At 39.0% G+C, this 22,531-nt stretch overlaps 1 protein-coding gene across 2 annotated transcripts in view; it reads right to left on the bottom strand.

Annotated features, from left to right (window-relative positions):
- Nucleotides 1–394: 394 nt before the first annotated feature.
- Nucleotides 395–22,531, bottom strand: part of CDH13 (cadherin 13) — a 407,362-nt gene continuing 385,225 nt past the window's right edge. Inside the window, exons 12-14 of one of the 2 annotated variants that reach the window (XM_088529059.1) lie at nucleotides 14,533–14,766; nucleotides 13,041–13,256; nucleotides 395–1,596 (exon numbers count right to left, since the gene is read on the bottom strand). In XM_088529059.1, the coding sequence (XP_088385185.1) occupies nucleotides 1,589–1,596; nucleotides 13,041–13,256; nucleotides 14,533–14,766 (458 nt within the window). In that variant the 3' untranslated portion in view covers nucleotides 395–1,588. Of the gene's footprint in view, nucleotides 1,597–13,017; nucleotides 13,257–14,532; nucleotides 14,767–22,531 lie in introns of those variants that run through there. The other variant, XM_088529058.1, reaches the window with a different exon arrangement.

The raw sequence follows: 22,531 nt of genomic DNA, 5'->3' as shown, positions 1-22,531 counted from the left end.
TTAATGTTTGAGATCAGGCACTTCCCGCTCACATGCCTGTACACTACATGAAATTTCTCAACAAAAATTAATTCTCCCTCTGTCACCATGGTTGATATTATTCCTTTTGATAAAGGAAAATAAAGAAAAGACCTGCTGTCATATTTGGTACAATACAAGAAGTCAGAGAAAAGCTATTGTACAGCAATTTTTAGCCAACAATACACATTTAATATCTAGTGTAGCGTTATGGAAAACTTAATGTATGTTTGGATTTTTTTTTTAATGCTTCCAAAAAGCTTTACTATTGAAACATATGTGTGATGTGGGAGATATGCTCATAATCTCACTGTAGTAAAGACAACATACAGTATGACTCATAAGTACTGTAAAAATGCTAACTAAAGAATGCAGCTGCAAAGTTCTATTGCATAAGGAAGCTTTCTTGTTTCAACTTTAAATAAGCAATTTTATTAAAATAGTCTAAGACACTTACCCTAGTTACTGGCAAGCTCTAATAAAAGCCACAGTCTGTCACTAGTATACTTTTTTGTATTAATTTTATAAAAATTTGGTGTGAGCTTTGATGGATCATTTACAATTTATTAACAAGATGGTCACCTTGACACAGCTGGAAGGTTTGCTTTACCTTACATGCTCACAGAATTAAAAAAAGGATCCATACTCATATATAACGAACACCCTTTTTTACCCCCATGTCTGCAAACAGGTGTGGTAACTTTACACACACAAAGAAATTTTTCTTGTTACTCGTAACTGGAAACTGTGTGTACATGTGTATGTATGTATTTTATATATATGTATATATATATATATATATATTCAAACCAAACTATATATATATATAATGTGTGTGAATATATTTATATAGTAGGGCATCTGGTTTCCTCCTCATGCTTATGAGTGTGATGCCAGCTGTGTAGAGGCCAAGAGCGTGACGATGACGATGCTCCGGAGCCATCGATGTCTTTACTGATGCTCTGGCTTGGCCAGTTGTCCCAGCACATGCCCACGGGCAGGAGCACGGTGGGCACCGGGTTTCACGGGTGCTACAAGTGCTGCAGGTCACCCAGGGCCTTGTTACTTGCTCTGGTCCTCGCCATCCTCCAGATGAACATTTTTGAAAAGCTAAACCTGCCATATAACTTTTCTCTCTCTATAAATATATATATATACATACACTCATACATATACAAATACTAACCCACAGACAAAATATTTTCTGGACAGTTGAATAGCAACAAGTCGACAGATAGAAAAGAAAAATGGAGTCATTCTGGTTTCTGCTCCGCCAGGATCAAGTCTGGATGGCGTGGTCTTTAACATTCAGTGAAAACTCGCGTGAGCCTTGCAGCGTGCGAGAGAAATCCATTAATCAATCGAAGGAAGGGTAGAGGCTGTCAAACACCCATGGGTAGTCGGGCAAATTAAGTGAGGTTGCAAATTAAACCGGATCTGGAGCAACTGAGGCCTAGTAGTGAAGAACAGTAACTGTAAACTGCAATCTTCCGCTCTGACGTTTTCTTTTTTTTTTTTTTCCCCCGTTGCCACGGCAACGCAGCAGGACAGCTTCAAGTGTCACGAGTTCTTACAGACCTAAGTGATGGGAAACGCGTGTGATTATTGCTACGCAGATGACAGCATCTTGTCTCCGAGCAAATGGCTGGCAGAGGGCATGCACATTTCTCAGTAATTCAGTATGAATTTTCTAGCATGAGGAGCAATTATTCGGGAAGTCAGATATCTCCAGGAAGTGACACTTACCTTTAATGCCTAAACTCTCCCTCCTCATTTTTTTTAAGTGGAGGTGCCACCCTTTGAAAGTTTTTACCCTTTTTTTTGGTCACATGGGTTGGATCCTGGGCAGATCAGGACATGTCCTGACCTTACAGCACTGGGGGTACCAAAGGGACTGTGGTAACTATAAATATAATAAACTATTAGACATAAATTATATTATTTTTCATTGTTTAATATAATTCAAGATTTTGTTGTTGTTATGGTTATTTTCGTATTATTTGAGTTCACTTAGATATTAACTTCTTCCAACTAGGGGCCGATCCTGATGGTCTATGGAGCGAGGCTGGCACCAGGAGACTGCATGACAGCCTGTCCTTCCTTACAGCATGACCTCAGTTCTGCTAATGAGGGTAAATAACCACATCTAAACAAGCCCAGGAGGGCTGATAAAGGGGCTTAGTCATTAGCTGAGTATACAGCAATGTTTTGTTTGGTTTTATGAGCTTAAGTTTGTAGTTGATGATGCCATCACTAATATTTACAAGGGCTTTGCATCAACCTGAATGCACTCAATCATTGCAGTCAATGGGTCACCCTGCTTGCTTTGGCAAGCAAAAATGCAGTAGATTAGAAAAAGTAGAAACAAAGCAAGGGTAACCTTATATCCATTGAAACAAAAACAGGTTTTAATTAGCAAAAGGGACAATCTTCCAAAATGAGCATTGCTGTGTAGCAAGACATGCCACTTATATTTCCAAATAAGATCCAATATAGCATTGATTGACCTGAGGAAATTATCATGCTACTTAAGGGAAAGACTTGGCTACAAAATTAGGATCCAGTCATATATATAAGAACTTTGTGAGCTTGATTGCGAAAATGCATTTGGATTGGGAATTCCAGGTAGGACTAAATTCTCTTATGAGTAATTTGATTTCCCCGGACAACAAAAAGTGGAAGTTCAGGACTTTGATCTCATGGACCATTGGAAAAATATCACTTCCAGGTAGCAATGAGGCTTAGTACCATTAAGCGGTATTTGCTCAAGCCTGACTCGAAGGAAATAATGGTGGCTTTCAAATCAACAAAGCTGCTCCGAATCTGCCAGGGATCCCTGGAGGTCCCCTTGCTAAGGGCAGCCACTTTTATATGATAAATGAACAGCAGCTGTAGCAGCGAATTTCTATATAATCCATAGGCTGAAAACTCAGCAGAGGAAACTGTCAGCACAAAATTTATATATATCACACAAATTTGGGCAACTAGTGACTGGTTCGCCTACTGCTTATAAATAAAAGGCAGCATATGTTGATTTATCTGGCAGACCTGAAAAAAAGCTTGTACATTTTACATTGTATTGACAGATATAATTAATGTTACTAACCCTGCACCTTGCCTTTCCCAAGTAAACTACATATTAAGATTTGTTATTTCAGTGGAAGTAATTGGCTGACTCTGAAGGGTTGAGCTCTGAACCGTCACCTAGTATTTGGGTTTTGGACACCAAAGTGCTTTGGAAAAGGACCAAACTATCCAACTGATTGTGTAAGCATCTACGCTATTGACCTCAAAGATTAGAGCCACCTTCTGTCATGCAGTGGGCTAATTTAATGTTTATTCCTTATGTTGATTCATGTGAGAGAAGAAAAAAAATATACAAAATTTTTAAAACCAAGATTTCCTAATAGAGCAGTTAGGAAAAACATAGCTTTTAGCATGTGACCTAATTCGCTGTGGTTACTCATCTTCCCTTAGAATCCACCTGGTCAGCTAGCAAACCATCTTTTTTGCAAGAAGTATCACTTTTACTGATGTCAGAAAGTGTTTTGGCACCTCAAAGAATTACAGCTTCCCTGTTGCAACTTCAGCAGCTTGAGCTTTCTTGGAACATACTTGCATTTTTGTGACTGAATGGCCTGTTTATTTTAAGAAAACAAGACCAAATGCAGTAATTCAAAGCAATTTGTTAACCAGCCTTAGGAAGATGTGTTCCTTATAAGGCCAAACTCTTAAGACTATGCCACTTAAATTGCAGTTAAAAACCTCATGAAAATTAAAGGCATTCAAGTTTCACGCTGACCTGCTGCACAGGAATGAAGTTTCTTCAAGGTGCTTGCCTCCTCTAATCCTCATTTAACACAGAGGAAGAGAGTTAACACAGCTGGAGTTTGCAGCTCAACTCGTGAATGCTCCATTTCCTTCACATTTCCTTCCATTACCTTCTCATCAGAAATATGACATTAATCTTTGCCTAATTAAAAATTTACATTACATCATGGACTCTACTGAAACTTCACTGATGTTAAAGGGGTAATAGGTAACAGGCAGAAGAGATCAGAACCACACTTCTGATTAGGCAGTTAATCAACATTCAGGTATTTCTTTCCTTTCCATTAATTATGTACAAAGTGATCCGTGTAGTCTTAATGTAGAACTTACTTACAAAAGCATAAAGGGTTTTCATGCACATCCCTGGCTGATTTGTCATGGGCAGTTTTCAGCACCAGAAGTGTCACAGCATTTTGCCTCTTTACCTATAAATTATGATACTTTGCACACCTGTGTACAATAATCATTTAATAGCTGTGTTCTTCTGTGACCTCTTCAGTGGTCCAAAGCCCTGTCTATGCTTTGCTGCATGTGCCAAATTCTTAAAAATCACTTATTTTGACTAACCTTATATTGTCTTTGCCAAAGAGACTGGAATCTTTCACCCAGAAATCTCACTGAGCTTGAAAGGCTGAAGCAGCTGTTCTCAGACAGATACCACATTTGCTTTCTCTTACAATTAAGAAATCCATTTTTAGTAGCATAAATAGCAGTAGGTATGCCTGTGGCTACAGCAAATTAGTGATGTCACTGAACACTAATAACGTTGTAGAAAATTTTATAAGGAAGAGAAGAGGAAATGAGTTTATCCTGGAAATTCTCAGCTTATCATATATAATTTGTTTCCCATTTATGTTAGCACATGCTGTCAAGGTTCTTAATGGCAGGAAAAATACAGTATGCGTTAGTACTGTATGTGTGAAATGAATGTCTTAAAATGCTACTCAAAGCTCCAGTAAGCAGTTATGAATCCATATCCATATTTAACTCCCGGAGTTGAGCTCCGGCACACGCTGTGCCTTTGGCCAAGGCTGGCAAGGCCGTGGGAAAACGTGCCAGGACAAATGGAGCAGCTTCGCTGGGCAGACTGCTTAGGCTGAAGTCATTTGTAACAGGTATCTGAGCACAGATGATATATCCAAGCCTTTGCACTAACTTACACAAATAAGACTATGCTGGCAGGGTTGGACAGCACTGATTGATGCTCAAGAGCTCTCACAACCTCTGGCAGCCGCCTTGCTCGCCGCTGAATCCAGGTTTCTGCTTCTCTCCTTCCTCCTCCTGCACCCACAGATACTCACTAGGTAACGGGCAGTTCTCATGAATGCTGAAATGTAGATGTGTATGGGAAATACTCCCTGAGCGGGAAGTTCAAAAAAAAATCAACTACTAGACTAGCTTTGTTTGCTTAGAAATTCAGAAACATTTGCCACGTACCCACTGCGGTGCTATATTCATCTAAGAAAGCCTCATCTAGCAAAATTCCTGTTTGTTATGTATTTGAAGACTCTTAGAGGGGGTTATTTCTAGAATAAAACAGCTAAGATGTTCCAGATCTTCTCTACTTAAATGGAATTAATTATAGCTGAGCACTTTCCCATAGCAATGTCACCTTAGTGTGACTGAAAGAACACAAAAAAGCTCCTTTTCTTTCCCCGTTCTTCCAAAACAAAACTATTAGAGGTGACTGTCTGAAATCTGAAAGGATTTGCTCTTGGTGTAATCTGATAAAGTCAACTGAACAGCTGAAAATAGTCAGCAACTGAAATGAATAAGTACATTTTTGAAATAGTAAGACCAAGTCCCTCATTTTTTTTTTGTGTATGTTGAAAATGAAATGCATCAAAAGCAAGTTAGCCATCTTTATAAAGCAACGTATAATTGCCTAAGCAGTCAAATCTTATCTTCTACAGCAGTACAGCTTAGTTTATGATCAATCTTGAATAAGTAGAACATGCATATAATTATGTACTAATGCCAATTTGAAATACCAAAATTACAGATTTTTTTTACTTAAAAAAAAAAAAACCCACCACATACACAAAAAAACCTGTTACTCAGCAAGAGTAAAAATCACAGGAAAGTAATACACTCAGAAGCCATGGAAGATGAGAAAACAGTAAGAAATCTCCTGGGTTTGACTGCGTTGACAGCTGTACTGACCATATTTCAAAATGTTTACAATTGAACCCATAAGCATGCCTGAACTTATGTATGTACCAATCAATACTATACACAAGGTAGGCGTATGAGTAAACCAGGCCTTTAAGATATAGGTCTGAAATACTACAAACCTCAATGGCATCGAGGTTACTTCGTTATGAGCTGCTTAGTAGAGGAACAAGAGCAATATTATCTAACCTTTAGGCACAACTACATTTTCCCTGCACATGTTGAATATCAATATCACATCCAAATCTGAATAGCAATCTGTCTGCATATTTTACAAAGAAATATTGAGGGGTTTTTTGAGTAGTGAGGCCATCTCTATTATAGAGTGGGGAACTATCAAAAGACATAGAAATCTAGTAATAAATAAACATTTTAATGTGTAGTGCCCATTTACTATAGAAAATCAGTCCAAAGGAGTCAGTTCTAGCTTTTAGTCATAGTCCACTCCAGAGCAATGTAGACACATATGTTACTCTAGGATGGTTATCTGACTTTAACAGATGCTTTAGCAAGGAAATACATCATATTTTGTATCAACAATATAATCATTGTGAAGAGAAAAACATAAACTGTTCATCTGACTTTGTGCCACTGCTTGGTTTATCAGTCATTACATGGCTGCAGAATGATGAGCAGGAGCAACATTGCAGCTTCTGGGTCTGTTGCAGTTTGAACACACATCTTCTAAACTGTTGCATTTTTCAGTGTCTGTACTTCTGGAACACGTTTGGATGGTTTAAAATGTATCTAAAAGGCCATTTCCTATCTAATTGACTCAATAAAATTTAGTGTCATTAAGGAAGTAGATTTTAAACATGCTCGTGTACAAATTGAGGGTATGTCTATTTGTCATGCTTATATAGCTAAGTCTATAAACAACCTACCTTCAATCACATACCTACATATGGACTTCTGTGCTATTTCGAGCTTCATTAGCTTTAGGTGGGATGCCAAAACCAACTGCACAACAAATTGTAGGACCAAGGCCACTGAATGTGATTCCTTTTTTTTTTTTTTAAGCTCAAGTCTAAATGAAACTGAGAATTTTGACGATTGGATACTGAGGTAATCAGGACTGTCTGGACCAAAAACTTCAGGAGCTCCTTAATGATGGTATTACTCTCATAAGCACACTTGAGAACCTGTCCATATTCACTGTTAACATAGCAATAACAACATTAATACGAGCAAAACCAGCTCTAAGTATTACAGTAACAGTGAATGTTGCTGCTGTTACTATCAGATTTAGTGAGTCAGATTTACCTTACTGGTACTAAATGTTAGTATTTCCAGTAAACAGCAATGAGGTAAGATAATTAGTTGCAAGTTTCTGTACTCTAACGATATGTGCCCTAGTAGAAGAGCTGACCTTAAATGAGGATAGAATAAAACAACTTTTACAGCGAAACTATTATGAACTCAGTAATATTAAAAATTCTGGCCAAATTAGGAGATAGTTCACTTTTTAGAAAGGTGTCTTGATAATAAAATTGTATTTTTGATCTTTATTAAATGTCATTCTTCTGCAGAGGAGAAGATTGCACTAGAAGATTAAAATATACTGAAACAACCTAAAAGGGGCTGGATAAATATATACATATGTGTGTTAACTAATTAATGCTAACCTTTATGAATGGTTTAATACCCAACATGTATTTGCAAGGAAAACAAAATATTTTGTCTATTGACCCTGGAGATTTCTTCTTCAACACAATGTGTTTAAAGCCTAGTCTTTCGCTTACAAGGGAATGTAAGTAAAATATTATTGCTAATGTGAATGACCTGCTAATGGAATCACTCTGAATTTTACTTGTTCAGGACAAGACTAATGTGCCTTTGGTTCTTATTTTAGTCCCTTGCTTCAATACATTTGAGACTTAGACTTTCATGTTGATAGAATGTAAAAGGGAATATGAAATACAATTATTCTGTGATTACATAATTAAGTGAAATAATTATTGTAAAGAATCAAAAGTATAAAATTCAAATATTCCTTTAAACAACACTATAAATAATTTCAATTGATGTAAAACCTAGTCCTGCCAGCTAGATGAGTTCTTGCCCAGTCTCCCATAGGGCTGGGGCAGTTTTTGTTGCTGACTTCATTACAACAATGTCAATAAATTTTGTCTTGATACTTCTTTGAATTATCAGGAAACAACCTGAAAAGTCTGGAAGCCATTCAAATGTTTTCCAGTCATTACTCTGTAACTCACATCCTACAAGTCCCTTGTAGCACATCTCTGGATTTGGCCTGCTGTGATGGAGTTCTTTGTGGAAGCTCACCCGACCACGTCACTGCTGAGGGACAAAAACCAGTCATAGAATCATAGAATCATAGAATGCTTAGGGTTGGAAGGGACCTCTAGAGATCATCTAGTCCAACCCCCCTGCATACGCAGGGACACCTAAAGCACGTGGCACAGGACTGCATCCAAGCGGGTTTTGAAGATCTCCAGAGAAGGAGACTCCACAACCTCTCTGGGCAGCCTGTTCCAGTGCTCTGTCACCCTCACTGTTAAGAAATTTTTCCTTAAGTTCCTATGGAATTTTTGATGTTTCAGTTTCCGGCCATTTCCTCTAGTCCTATCAGTGGCCACCACTGAAAAGAGACCATGACCGTCCTCTGCACTCCCTCCCTTGAGGTATTTATATACACTGATTAGATCCCCTCTCAGCCTTCTCTTCTCCAGGCTGAACAGGCCCAGCTCCCTCAGCCTCTCCTCATAGGGCAGATGTTCCAGGCCCCTGATCATCCTTGTAGCCCTGCGCTGGACTCTCTCCAGCAGCTCCACATCCCTCTTGTACTGTGGAGCCCAGAACTGGACACAGTACTCCAGATGCGGCCTCACCAGGGCCGAGTAGAGGGGCAGGATCACCTCCCTCGACCTGCTGGAGACGCTCTTCTTAATGCAGCCCAGGATCCCATTGGCCTTCTTGGCCACGAGGGCACACTGCTGCCTCATGGTCAACTTGTCGTCCACCATGACACCCAGGTCTTTCTCCGCAGAGCTGCTCTCCACAAGCTCGGTCCCCAGCCTGTACTGGTGTCTGGGGTTATTCCTCCCCAGGTGCAGGACCTTGCACTTGGCCTTGTTGAACTGCATGAGGTTTTTCACCGCCCAGTTGTCCAGTCTGTCCAGGTCCCTCTGGATGGCAGCACAGCCCTCTGGGGTATCGGCTACTCCTCCCAGTTTGGTATCATCAGCAAACTTGCTGAGGGAGCACTCTGTGCCTTCATCCAGGTCATTGATGAATAAATTGAACAGGACTGGACCAAGGACTGACCCCTGGGGGACCCCACTAGCCACAGGCCTCCAACTAGACTCTGCACCGCTGATCACCACACTAGACTCTGCACCGCTGATCACCACAAGTCCTGCCAAGCCCAATACATCTTGAAAAGAGATTGCTGCTAAATGTTTGTAAAACATATATTTATAGTGATTTATTGCAAAATTGATGGCTTGAGCAAAATTTGCAAGGACAGCTATTTTTGCTAGTCCATGAGTTCAATACCTAAATGCAACACCAGCTGACAGTTTGTAGGTTGCAATTATAGGCCAATTTTCTCTATCAAGTCATTATGGAATTTCATAATTATTCTCTTACTAAAAATCTCAGGGAGACTTGCAACATGAAGGAACTTGCTAATAAATCTACTGTCCGTGTGCCCTATACTGAATGGAGGTACTTTAGTCAAGTCAGTACTCCCCCTTTTTCCCCCTTTTTCTTAGTAATGGATATCTGCAGTTTTTCTCTGTGACTAGAAACCTGAATCTGTTTTCTGGTCTTAATCTGAATTACAAAACTCTAAATAAAATTTGAGCAATTTGATCCTATCTTGCCTCCAGGCATGGACAGAAAAAGATGCGAGAGGACAATCTGCCTCTGTAGTAGGTCTCATCCTTAACTTTGACAGTGATAAGCTATCTCCATTAATGACAGATAAGATTGAATATTGCTTCCCAATGTTGCTAGCATGCCCTATTACAACTTTGGGTAGCCCTTTTCCTGTCCACCATGCACCTTGCCAGCTTGACTTCAGGAATTCTCAGTGGTACTAAGTTTGTGAGGCTACGTACAAATTATACAAACATGCTCTTTAAAAAAAAAGTCATCCCACAATTTTACCACCTTTTAATTCCACCAAACATCATATTGTTTTGCTGAGGAATAACAGCAGTGGGCCCATAGGGCTTGGCAACTTGCATTTGCTAATTCTGGCAGACAAGAATCACAGGTTTTTCTTGTTCCAAGTACATCTACCTTTCCAAGGGTTTCTGGGCAACCCTGCGCTCTCTATCCATTCTCACTCAATATACTGAACACAGTAGGGCAGCTACAGAATACGCGAAACTGCTGCTTTTCGCATGCATTACACTTTTAATCAGGCTCTTCACTCCTATGCTCAGATACTTCAGAAATCTGCCACATATGACTTCTTCCATGACTTACAAAAGAGGCATACATTCTAAGTATAGATAATAATTGCACCATTTAAATGATAATGTCATGATGTTTTGTATGGAGTGGAGATTCATGCAGGGCATTTTTATCATGAACAGCTCTTTCACAGGGCTATCTATCCTCGTGCCAGATGTCAAATACAAAAAGAAATACTTTGGCATGAGGAGCAAAGTTCATTTGACTGAAGGATTTACCTCCTAGGAACAAGAGCCTCGTAAAACATAAACACTGGGAGCAAAGTGAGCCACGTAAGGGCTTTTGCAAAAATTAAACCCATAACTTGCCACTAGAAATGGGATATTTCATCTGTTCAATAAGCACTAAAGTTCTCTTTGTTTTTATGGCATCGTAATCTTTGATTACTCTGATAAATATTTGGACTATACAAAACATTGTGATGGAACTAATCACAGTTATAAAAGAACTATGTGTGAAAAAGAATGGGGAATGCAATGATATCAGCACATTTTAGAGAAGTTCAAATACAGAACCACATTCATTTAACTAGCTCCTGGTCTCATTCTTTTATGTCGCATAGTCATTTACAGCTAGGGAAAAGATTATGGAAGTTATTTTGCTAGCTGGCTTGGCACAAGCAAGAATAAATATGTTTGCTGGACAGTGGGATACCAGACTCCTTGTGTGGAACTGGTTGGATCAGAAACACAATGGAATAGTGGAAGATTTTGCCCCAAACATGTTTGTTGTCCTGTGCTGAGGATTAGATCTCTGCATGCAGAAGCCTATCTGTTGAATTCATGTTCTCACTCACAGCTGCCTCAGTCCAGCAAGGAAGATCTTCCTCTCCCTGGGTCCTTCTGGGGGCCACTGCAACCTTCCCACTTTGACAGGTCCCTATTCTGCACCCAGCTTAGCCGGGAAGATCTGCGAGTGGCAGGAACAGTCTTCCAGCCTCCAGATCTACTTTTTAATAATTCAATACAAAGCAAATGATAGGACTTCTCTGGGGACAAGAAACATCAACATGGATACTTTCAAAAGCAAAATACCTCATTCTATTCTGCGAAAATGCATTAATGTAAATAAACTTCAAATGAAAATCATGATAGATGAACATTCTCTTCATGGCAAAAGTCACACCTTGTATAGCACCAGCAGCATTTATGAAGTGGTAGCGAGAATACATTTAAATCAATGAGCTGCGTATTTATATCACCAATATGATAGTGCCATGTACTGCCAAGCACTTCTAATATTTTATTTCTATCAGCTGAATTGTGCTTTTGGTTCCAGCAGACTAAACCCAGAACAACTGAAGCAAAGCCAAAGGAGATACTTCAGACATCACCGACTGGAACAAAGAATGGGAATTTGCGCTTGGCATTTATCTAGTCCTTTTCATCTTCAAAGAGCATCACAAACATTAGCCTATTTCTAATTCTCTCACAATGACCTTGATGTTAACCTTTTGGGATAAAAATAATAAGCTATAAGGAAAAAAGAACTGACAAGATGTGTAATCAAGTATACACCAAACCTCAGACGTGTAAACACTTTCTTTTTTTGACCTCTTTGTCTCATGATAGATTCTATCTTATCAATCAAGAATGTAACATCTTTGACCATGGTGCAAGTATTAATTCACCATATAGTGCATTTTACTAACATTGGATGATGGTAACAAGCCTTGAATAATAGATTTACTACCATAGTTATAGGCTAAAGCTATTCCTTTGCTTACAGATAAAAAACTCAGAATAATAGTGTATCCAAAACTTTGCTGAAAGCTATCACAGGGTAAGCCAGGGGCTGATTTAGGGATTTGATGCACTGCTCTTCAGATTTATGTGTTTTTGGTTTTTTTTTTTCCTCCTTCCAACTCAAGTTACAATTTTTCTAAGACTCTTTCAGAAAGCTTTCTCAAATGCAACAGAAGTTTCCCCTACATATCGGCCCTCCTTTCACCCCACTCAGACTTGCAATTCTATTTATCAGTTTTGCGTGTCTCTAAGCTCAGGATCTCATGCAGGTTGCCTATGTTCCAGCTGCTTGTGTGCTTTACATGGAGGAATAGATTGAAGCAGGCAGCACTGATTTTCATGGTGACCCAGAACATCTATTCTTGCAAGAACACCTTTAATCTCCTGATTCTGTTTCTGAATTGAAGTGAGGAGAGATGAAAGAAAATGTCTCACAAATCTGCTACTACAGCTGGTACTTCTTAGTTTAATGATATGCTAGCTTTAATTCTCTTTGATTCATCTTAAAATTGTTGCTTCTATTTGCAATCACCTCCTAATTTGACAACTAGGTCTTTGTTGCTATTTTTTGACTATATGAATATATGTAGGGGAAGATTTATATACATATATATGTATATAGACACACACTTATATGCATAAGGCCTCCCTCTCTCATATAGCTATATATGACTACTTCCTAAGGGAAAAGAAAGAAAGAGAAAATTAATTTTTGCACTATGGGATCAATGTAGGAATTTACCTTCTCCCTTGGTAGGTTTTGTTATGAAGCACACAAATAAGCTGCTAAATAATGCTTCATTACTTACAGTTCAGGAAAAGACTTACAAAATAAACTGCCGAGTGAAAGAAGGATGAGGGTCACGCTGATGTGAAGGGCATCGGTCGCACTGCAGTCCATTTTGGATTTCTTGCAGGAGCACACTTGCAATTTCAGTTCTGTATTGTTAGTCAGAGGTGGCTTTCCAGAATCTGTCACTGAGATGGGGATGTTGTAATTGGCCTTTTGCAGGTTTTGCAGCAAGATGACCTGGGCGTGAGTGTCTGCAAAGGAGGAGGAGGTGACAATTATGCAGCCAAATCATGGTTGCTTGGGAGGGGGGGGAAAATCCTGTAAGCAATCCCAGGCATGCCACAGCTATCCAGGGAAATTAAAAGGAAAATGAGAGCACTTGAAGTAAAGGATTAGACAATAGAATTCGAGTAAGAAGAGGCAGGTACAGAAATTCTTTTCAGGAAGCTAGAGCTAATTGCACACATTCTCCAAACTACATCAAAAGGATGATTTTTTTCAAGAGTCCCTTTTATTTAAATGTGCCTGCTCTGTAAATTATTAGAACTTGCCTGTGGAAATGAATATACTAATGAAATACTGAAGCATTCTATCTCCAAAGCAATACCCAAGTAAAGAGAAATTTACCTCTACTGCCCTCAAAACCCCCTTCCTGCAGGGCAGCCCAGATGAAGGTGCTTCCCATTTTCCCTTCAGATCCACAGATCTGCTCCACCTGAGCAACCATGAGGAGTAAGAGGCTTAGGTCTCCAGGAGGGTGTGATAACTCTTTTAGGGTTAAACAGTGGTGGTTCAGAGCCTGGAGAACAGCAAAGTGCTAAAGAAAATGATTCCTCCCCACTGTCCGTGACAGTGGTTCCTGCAGGCACAGCAGACACCACATCCATCTTTAGTTCTTTCTAAGCAGACTATGAAGTGAACTGCTAAAAGATCCCATAGTAACAGAGATAAATGGTGCAGAGTAGAAAACAAGTGGAAATAATCTATGATGTTAGAAACATTTATTTGGGGTGTGTGTGCCCACAATTTGCCATACAAATATTCTGCAATTGTATAGCAGGTGCTCATTTTAATTGCTAGTGTATAGTCCCTATGCATTTAGGTGTTTTCTTTGTGATTATTCCAAGTACATGAAATCAGGAAGCTTTGCTAAAATCCATGCAAAGTCTCATGCTATCCTGCAGCAAAGCCTCATGTGTCTCACACATAAAAAAAATCCCATACACCACGATTTGGTAATCTTTGCAAAACTGTACATCATTGTGAGCCTTTATTTAATGCAAAGCTAAAAAAGACAAGTGCAAACAATGTGTTACGAAGAGGAAAACGTTCTGATTCCAGGGCCATGCAGAGAGGCTGCTAATGCTTCTCTCAGCAGCTGGTCCTAGAACGAACTGCCCTGGGCAGCATGAAGCAGTGGGAAAGGGTCTGTCCTGCTCAACCTCCATGCACAGAACTGCTCTTGAATTCATGCAATGGACCAAATGCATAAGCAAAAAAAAAAAAAGAAAAAAACAACAGACTTACTGTTAATCTTGTTGATTCTCCACAATTTATCTGGGCCAGACTGCTTACTCAGTTCAAACTTGAATGGGTCTGTGTTGGGATGAAGATCCTTATCTGATGCTCCTAATACCACCACCCGGAGATCTTTTGCGTCATCGCAGACTTTTGCCAGTGTTGGATAAAGGGAAGGGATGTTGTCATTGACATCCTCCAAGGTGATGTGTAAAGTTCCTGTCCCTGTTGCAGGAGGGTTACCTATATGAGAAACAAACAGATATGGATTAAATTGTGCTTTCATAAACACTTACCTGCTCTCCTTTGTAATAGCCTAGTCACAAATGAAGATCATTTTTTTATTGTTCTTGCCTCTGTCTCATGCAAGAGTTGCTACTGTAAATCATATTTTCAAAATCCAGCCTGTTTGTTTTTTTTTAACAGCATGGACAATTACTCCAAGGAAGCCTCTTGGAGAAGAGTATTATGGAGTCAAAATGAGGTTAGGACATGAAGAGATACCAGGAAAATAGCCTGTTCATAAGCACCTACTGAGAGAATCGTAATGGGAAACAGCCCCTAGAGTGATAGACAGGTATGAAAAGAACCAAGTACAAGACAAATAGCAGAAAAATGACAGCAAAGGGGAAGCAATTTGTACAGCAGGGGCCCATAAACAGTGCCAGACCCAATCAGTCCCCAGCAACCCTGAGGATCACACTTAGTCATGTTAGAAGAGAAACCTGGGAACACAGAGCTCCTGGAAATGAGATCTTTTATTTACCGAGAGCCAAAGGGGGTCAGCGGTGGCATCTCGTGCTTGCTCAAATGTCTTAGGACTGATCCCTTTGCTGGTCTCCAAAGCTTTCCAAGTGCACGTTTCTTCCTCCTCTGCCTCTCGCCCCTAATGCTCCCCCTCGAAATGCTGCACTTCTGCAAGGGTGGTTCATTTTGCTCGTTTTTCTGTTTTAATGCACAAAATACCACTGCACTTCTGCTAGCCATACCCCCTGGAGCAGCTAGAAAGGCTTCAGGAGGTTGTCCCCATCCTGCAAAGCCCCCATGCGAGGCGTCGTGGCCATGCAGAGCTTGGGCCTGGAAGAGGCTCTTGTTAGCTTAATTACCCCGCGTGCTGCAAGCCATAAACGAGGGAGTTACTGCCGCACTGCAGGCGCAGCCGGGGAGAGAAGTAAATACCCCGTGGTCCGGGTCTGATAAACTACTAACTGCAGCAGCAGGCAATTAGTCCTCTTAATGACAAATGCTACTAATGGTGACACTTCATCTATTCTGCGCGCACATAAATGCATAACAAAGGCACAATTTCCACAGTTCTTCAGCTTTTCTTCTCCCACCCCCTTCCTCTCTCGCTTTGTCATCACAAGGGTTAGGGTTGAGTTATTTTTAATGAAAAAGAAATTATTTTTCACTTTTTATTGCACTAATTGAATTTGCAGAAAGACTCCAATACATTTTTTGTTCTTGATATATTATTAAGTAAAGTCATACAGCAGAATGGATGAAAAGACATTTGAGTTTTTGAAATATGATCATAAAAGCCAGCCTTTCATGCACTTAATTAAACTGCTGTCTTTAATTTTGAATGCATTATTTCCACACTGGACTGATAATGTCTCATGCACTGCCCTTCTTATCGTTCTCTGAAGTCAGTAATATTAAAATCTGCCTTTTGAAATTAAGGAGGCAACAGCATTATGAATATACTGTTATTTTGTCAAATGTAGATATGGCTGCATTTTCTCCACCATGCTAATGTTTCACTATCTTTATATGGCTCATGGGCCAGTCAACTATTACGCACCAACAGGGAGAAAGGAAATTGCTTCTGTCCATTTCAATGACTTATTCTTTGGTTGTTTTATTCATAACAGTTAAAAAAAAAAGGTGATTTATGAAGACTTACAAAAGAAAAATAAGCAAATGTCAAGGTCATAAACTGAAACTTGTTAACACGCGCGTCATAAGAAAAAGGAACAAAAAAATGAGTCAAGGAAAAATGGTCACAACATATCCATTGGGAATATATGACTTTTATAAATGTGACACCATTTAAGCCTTTGCAATAAGAACCATTCAAAAATCCCATGATGTCTAGTCAGCTCTGGTTTGGAAATGAAAGCCTTTCCCTAGCATATTTAATTCTGTAATAAAACTTCACTCACTTTTTATTGTTAAATTTTGCAGCTGAGAGTGGGGATTAATGCCCAAACCAAGCCCTGGAGGGCTCAGTCCACCCACCCTTGGGAGCAGATTTTCAAAGGAGCCCAAATGAACTCGCTGCTCCCACTGAGGCTGAAGACTTTGAACCTTCAGGTGCCTGGGTAAGAGCCACTCAGCACAGAGACTTTCCAGCTCTTGCTGCGACTCCCACTGTTTGCATAGCTGGGAATGGGATACGAGTGGAATAGGAATGAAATGGTATTACCGGCATGTGTAAACGCTACTAAAATAGGGACTGAGGGTCTATTTCCCAGCTAATTTTGTATTTAATAAAAATGAGAGCTAGGTCAAATCCTGACTTTATTAATCTCGGAAAAAAACTCAGAAACTTCATGAATAGCATTCAACAAGAACTCAAAGCACATCAGGTTTGCGGAACTGGAACTTTGATCAGCAGCACTAAGGAAGTGCAGATGCATCTTAGATCCTGCTGCAGCAGGAAATGTAGATATCCTTATTTGAATTGCATCCGAACTCAAAATGTCATGTCCTAGCATTAGATTGCATACAACGCTTCTGATAGCAGTCTTCAGTTAGGCAATAGCTCCTGCTTTTGTAAGATGCAACAGTCAAAAAATAGTCTAACAAAAGTAGTTTTCTTTCATGAGTTAGAGACTGTCAGAGAATATGATGGTGTCTATTGTCTGGGAACTAGAAGCTTTAATGCCAGGGACTGTTACCAGAAGATGTAGATGTTAAATTGGATTCTTGTGCTATCACTATGAATGACCATTTTGCTACCTTTATTTAGAAGTGAATAGTTTCAGAAGTAATATTCTAGATATAGGCATTTTGGATCCTTCTCTATTTTGTATTTTAATGGAATACCATGCAAAATCATACTGGAATTATTAGTAAAAGGTCATAAATTATAAGCCCTCTATAGAAACACCTGGCCAAGAAATTTTTATAACTGGCATTCATTTTTGACACTCTAAGTTTCTGTAGGAACAATGACGGTATTTAGACATCTAACAACTCAAATGGGACTGCCAATCACATAGTTAGATTCTTAAAAGATAACAATTACACACAATGATGGTCATGGACTAAAGAGACATTTTTCTTCAGTATCAGGACTTACATAAAATGGCATATCTAACAAGCAATCACATGGTTGAATGGCTGGTGAGGTGTTTAATCTGAGTATAACATTTTTCTATGGACATGGAGATGCATTTCATGTTCCACTTTTTAGCTTTCCTACAGGAATGCTGCTGTATATGGATTTCTAACACAGCTGAGTTGTGCACCATGAAATTAAAGACTGTATTTGGACTGCTTTGAAACTGAATTGAGACATTTGTATTCAGTGTAAATTCCAACATCAAAAGCTTTCATTTATTTGAAATGACAGCAAGAACAGAGTTGGGAATCACCACGCAACAGGTGATAATTTCATATGTGTCTAGAAAAATTAGAAGCCAAATACCTCTGAAAGTCACTGGAAGTTGAGCCATGGATTTTTTGGGGCATCCAGAGGAAACCTCAGGATGTATCCGAGGGTTATCCACACAACATTGGATGTCACTGCACCCTGTGAGTCCTGTGAACACCTGAAGCCCTATTTTGCCTTCCCTACTGGTGGATTTATTTGACTTGATGCCAATGAATCCTCAGGGAACATAACACTGGCTGCACCAGCATCCAGGCTGCTTATTTCCATGTATTTGCTTTATTAATGGAGCTCTATCAAGAACGGCAACAAGGGAAGAAATAATTTAGGCCCTCCACTGTTGGCAACTATACAGTTCTCATGTTCAGACACTAATATTACCTTTCAGGAGTACAGTTGAGCATGATGGTGGTGAAAATCTTGTAGACCCCATCTAAAATAAGCTCCAGCACTTACTTTTAGAAGCCGGTCAGAACTGTTCCAAACTGGAAGAACATTTTCAAGGTGCAAAAAAATGTCTAAATACATCTCAGAGAGAAAGCAGCTCATAAAAATGTAATCCTTCACTTGCAGCTGTCCCTGTCCTATTCTGCAGCAAATCCCCAAATTAGCCTAAAAGACCCCCAGAGCTCATGAAATTCCCCAATGGGCTGATGACCCTGATTCCACTTTCCAAGCTATCAAAAACATATTAAGAATGCTGAAAGTCTTGGCGATTTTGAATTATGGTGAATTAGTTAGAATTATCCTTGAAACTGAAGATGCATATTCCTTAGAACTGTAGAACATAGCCAAGCAAAGCAATTAATTGACCATGCTACTTAAAAACATATTCTTTGGTCAACAGCCTCCAAAAGCAAAGAATGAAATGGATAATTCCACCCGACCTTGAGCTTTCTGAGTTCCAGCATTTTAAAATCCCTCCTTAGAATAACTTAGACTTTTTTTCCCCCGGAATTAGACATTGAACATATTGTCATTAGATGTTTAAATGGAGTTGTAAACTAAAGAAAACCTCAAGAAATATTTTCTCTTCTAATTTGATCATGCTTTTCCAGGTTTTGGCCAAGAAAAGGTATGGGAACAAACATAATAATGCAATAAGCTAATTTTGTACTGACTCAGGATCTAATGAACCCAAAAAAGAAATGATATATCGATTGCTAGCCAAGGTGATTTGCATAATCTCTGAGTTAAAATCGCCTATCCAAGATGTGTCTTGAAATTGCTGGGCTACTAACCTCCTATACTAACCTTCATTCCTATTAGCAAGGAAAGGGCGTATGATGGGAAGATAATGTTGCATGAATAAAGCAGTGGTGGTGAACTAAAAAGTTTCCATTCCAATTCTGCTAACACTTTTCTATCTTGCCCTTTGTCAGCTGATTTTTTTGAACTGTCATAAGAAAAATACATACCAATGTTAAGTCAATACTCTTTTCTTATGCTGTTGTGTACTAGAAAAAGCAAGGTGAGTAGTTAGCTGGCCTAACATCTGGTGGCATTGGATCAGTTAATGGATGTGTCAGAATCCAGTATCTCCAAGTCATTTTTCTTTTTTTTTTTTTTTTAAAAGTAGTTTTTTCTAAAAAAAACTAGTGTCGTGCTTGGTCTAAAAGCACAAAACTTGGTCTAAAATTAAACATGTTGCACAAGGGAGAGAAACATGGATTTCCAAGTGCCAAAAAATATAGATATTTGCACATGCTATGGTAAAATGGGCTTTGAGGAAATTAGAAGATATTCAACTTGTAAATAAGATAATTTGTTTAGTGGTACAGCTAAGGAACAAAGCATTGATAATCAAAACATTATCAACTAACAAGAAAAATGCCAGACACACAAATCAGAAAGCGTTAGGACCAGAAGGCAATTAATGAGACCACATGTTTTCACTTAGATTTAGAAAGTGGTTTACCTAATGGCATCAAAGCCTAAATACATGAAATCTTCTGTATTTAGAACTGTAATGTTTTGTATCTTTGTCATTACAGCAAAGGAATCTTTACTTAAATGCCTTTACAGAGCAATATCTTATCAGAGGCAATTGAGTAAAAAGGAATTTAATTTGAATTATTGTACTCTTTTTCAAGAGCGTAATGGACCTGGAATTCTAGCAAAATTTGTCAAATTCCCAAAGAAGCAAAATCAACCACTTTAGAGAATCCAGCTGTGACAGATCTGAGCTACAATTTTGCTTGATGCCAGGAAGCAGTATTTTTAGAAAGAATGTCCCTTTTCACATGTTCATTATGAATGGTAAAAAGACTTCTGCACTCATTTCTTCTAATCAGGCTATGCTTTCAGGACCATCAGATCTGTGTATATTTTCCATGTCCATCTATTCTATGGTGCAGAAATTACAAGGCCATTTAACTCCTAGAGCAAGCATCCTGCTTTTTGCCAAATATGTGGGATACCAATCATCATACAGATTTCCTGAATCGCCATGTAGATTTTCTCACAGGCTGACAGCATGAAAATTCAGCCATTATGAATTTTCTTAGAATATTTACGGTGTACCACTTAGCAGCGGCCATTAGTCCACTTGCACATGCATTTATGTAGCCCACAAAGACTGATTTTACCCTTGCTTTGCTGCTTCTACTGTTTGCTGGTAACAAACTTACCCAGATACAAAATGAGAAGGTAGAATGAATTATTTGGGTTTGTTCAGTAAGAAAAATTTTCTTCATCTATGAATACACGAAAGCCTTTGAGAATTTGGATTTTCTGATTGCTGGTGGAATTACCTCTCCACTGACCCATCACAAATAAAGCAGTATTTCTTAAAACGTCTATAAACCGCATTTGAGTAATAGTCATATCGAGGTCAATTTGGAACAACTCTAATGATGTCTACAGAATTCCTTTCATTTTCCTTCTAGCTAACTAACTAACTGTTACATGCAGGACTGCCAAGGCTCTTCCCTTGGATACGCATTTCTCCCAACTTCTCTATTTTCAGCTCCAGCTTTGTCTGAAGGAGAAGCTGCAGCTTACTAGCTGTAAAATGCGTCCTCTGGCCTGCTTTTGCTTTGTTGTATATAAAATAGCAAGAAAAGTGGAGAACAAACAACGAAAAACGCAAGTTCCCAACCAGCTCAAAGGGAGCTCCGTGGCCAGCTGGGCAACCTGGGGCTGGAAGGGGTAGCATGCTCATGCTTGCCTAAAAATGCTTTAAATAGGCACTATGAGAAGTGATGTTTTGTGCTTTGTAATTATGCTGTTATAAAAACCAGAACTGAAATTTCAGATTTCCACCGTCATGGCTCTTTGCCCTCTCCATATGCTGTTTTTATAATGGGAAACTGTGGGCAGAGCAGGGATGTGGCAACAGGTGCAGGCTTAAATCCCATTCAGACAGGAATATTGCTATTGCATTTTGCATCCAAGCTGGAGTCCGTGACTGGTTCCACTAAAATAAATGGAACGAGGAGAGTGGGAAGATACCAAAATCCAGGTGGGCTGCTCAGCATCTCACGTATTTGAAAAATCAGTCTCATAAATGCAAGATGCTGATATCTTGCATAAAAGAACTCCCGAGACTGGAAATTTCCTATCTTAAAAATACTTACTGCCTTCTAGATATCTTTTATTTTTTAATATTTATAAAATAAATCGTCCTTAAAAGTTGCAATCCTTCAATCATTCACTCAAATAATATATGTAGATCCTATTTTTGAGTAATTACATTTCAAAAGAGCACAGCTCTTTCAGCATATCAAATTGCTACTGACATATGCCATCCGTCTTAAATACTGTTTTCAGCATTCTAATTTCTTTTTCTAATCATCAGTCCGTGATGACAAATTAAAACAATATTTTGTGTGCAATTCATATTTTACTGAAATTTAAAATGGCAAGGAAAGGCTGAGCATTCAATTTATTTTCTCTTCTCAATTAATACAGCAATTAAGATAAGGGATATAAAACTGGCTTAATTGGGTTGCCATGGCAACTAATTGCCTGATTTCTTCAAAAATAGCATGTTTTAGGTGGAATCAATCTGTGGTAATTTAATTATGTACATCATGAAGCAAGAAGACAGGTTAGATACATGTAAGGAGAAATTCTAATTGCAAGTTGCTACACATCTCTTTGTTACTCCATTTTTTTCTAGCTCTTGTCTGCTGCTGTTCATTACACATTGTACAGAATGATAATTCTGCTTTTTAATGATGAGGAGCACTGAGACTTGTGCAATGAATGAGATTTGGAGTTGCGTGGGTTTTATTTCATCTGGCCCTTGGAAATGAGGAAGAAATTAGAAGCATCCTCACTCTTTCCTCATTCTCCTTTGAATGTGCAATGGGGAAACTGAAGCGGTGCCATCCATATAGCAAATTTATACTTATGTGACTCTCAGAATACATGGAAAAAAAAAGA

This window comes from Tinamus guttatus, unplaced genomic scaffold, assembly GCF_059628265.1.
Source record: "Tinamus guttatus ecotype Peru unplaced genomic scaffold, ASM5962826v1 Tinamus_guttatus_pri_ptg000323l, whole genome shotgun sequence".
NCBI lineage: Eukaryota > Metazoa > Chordata > Aves > Tinamiformes > Tinamidae > Tinamus > Tinamus guttatus.
Note: the sequence above shows the minus strand (reverse complement) of the source record. Positions and strands in the feature narration are given on the sequence as shown.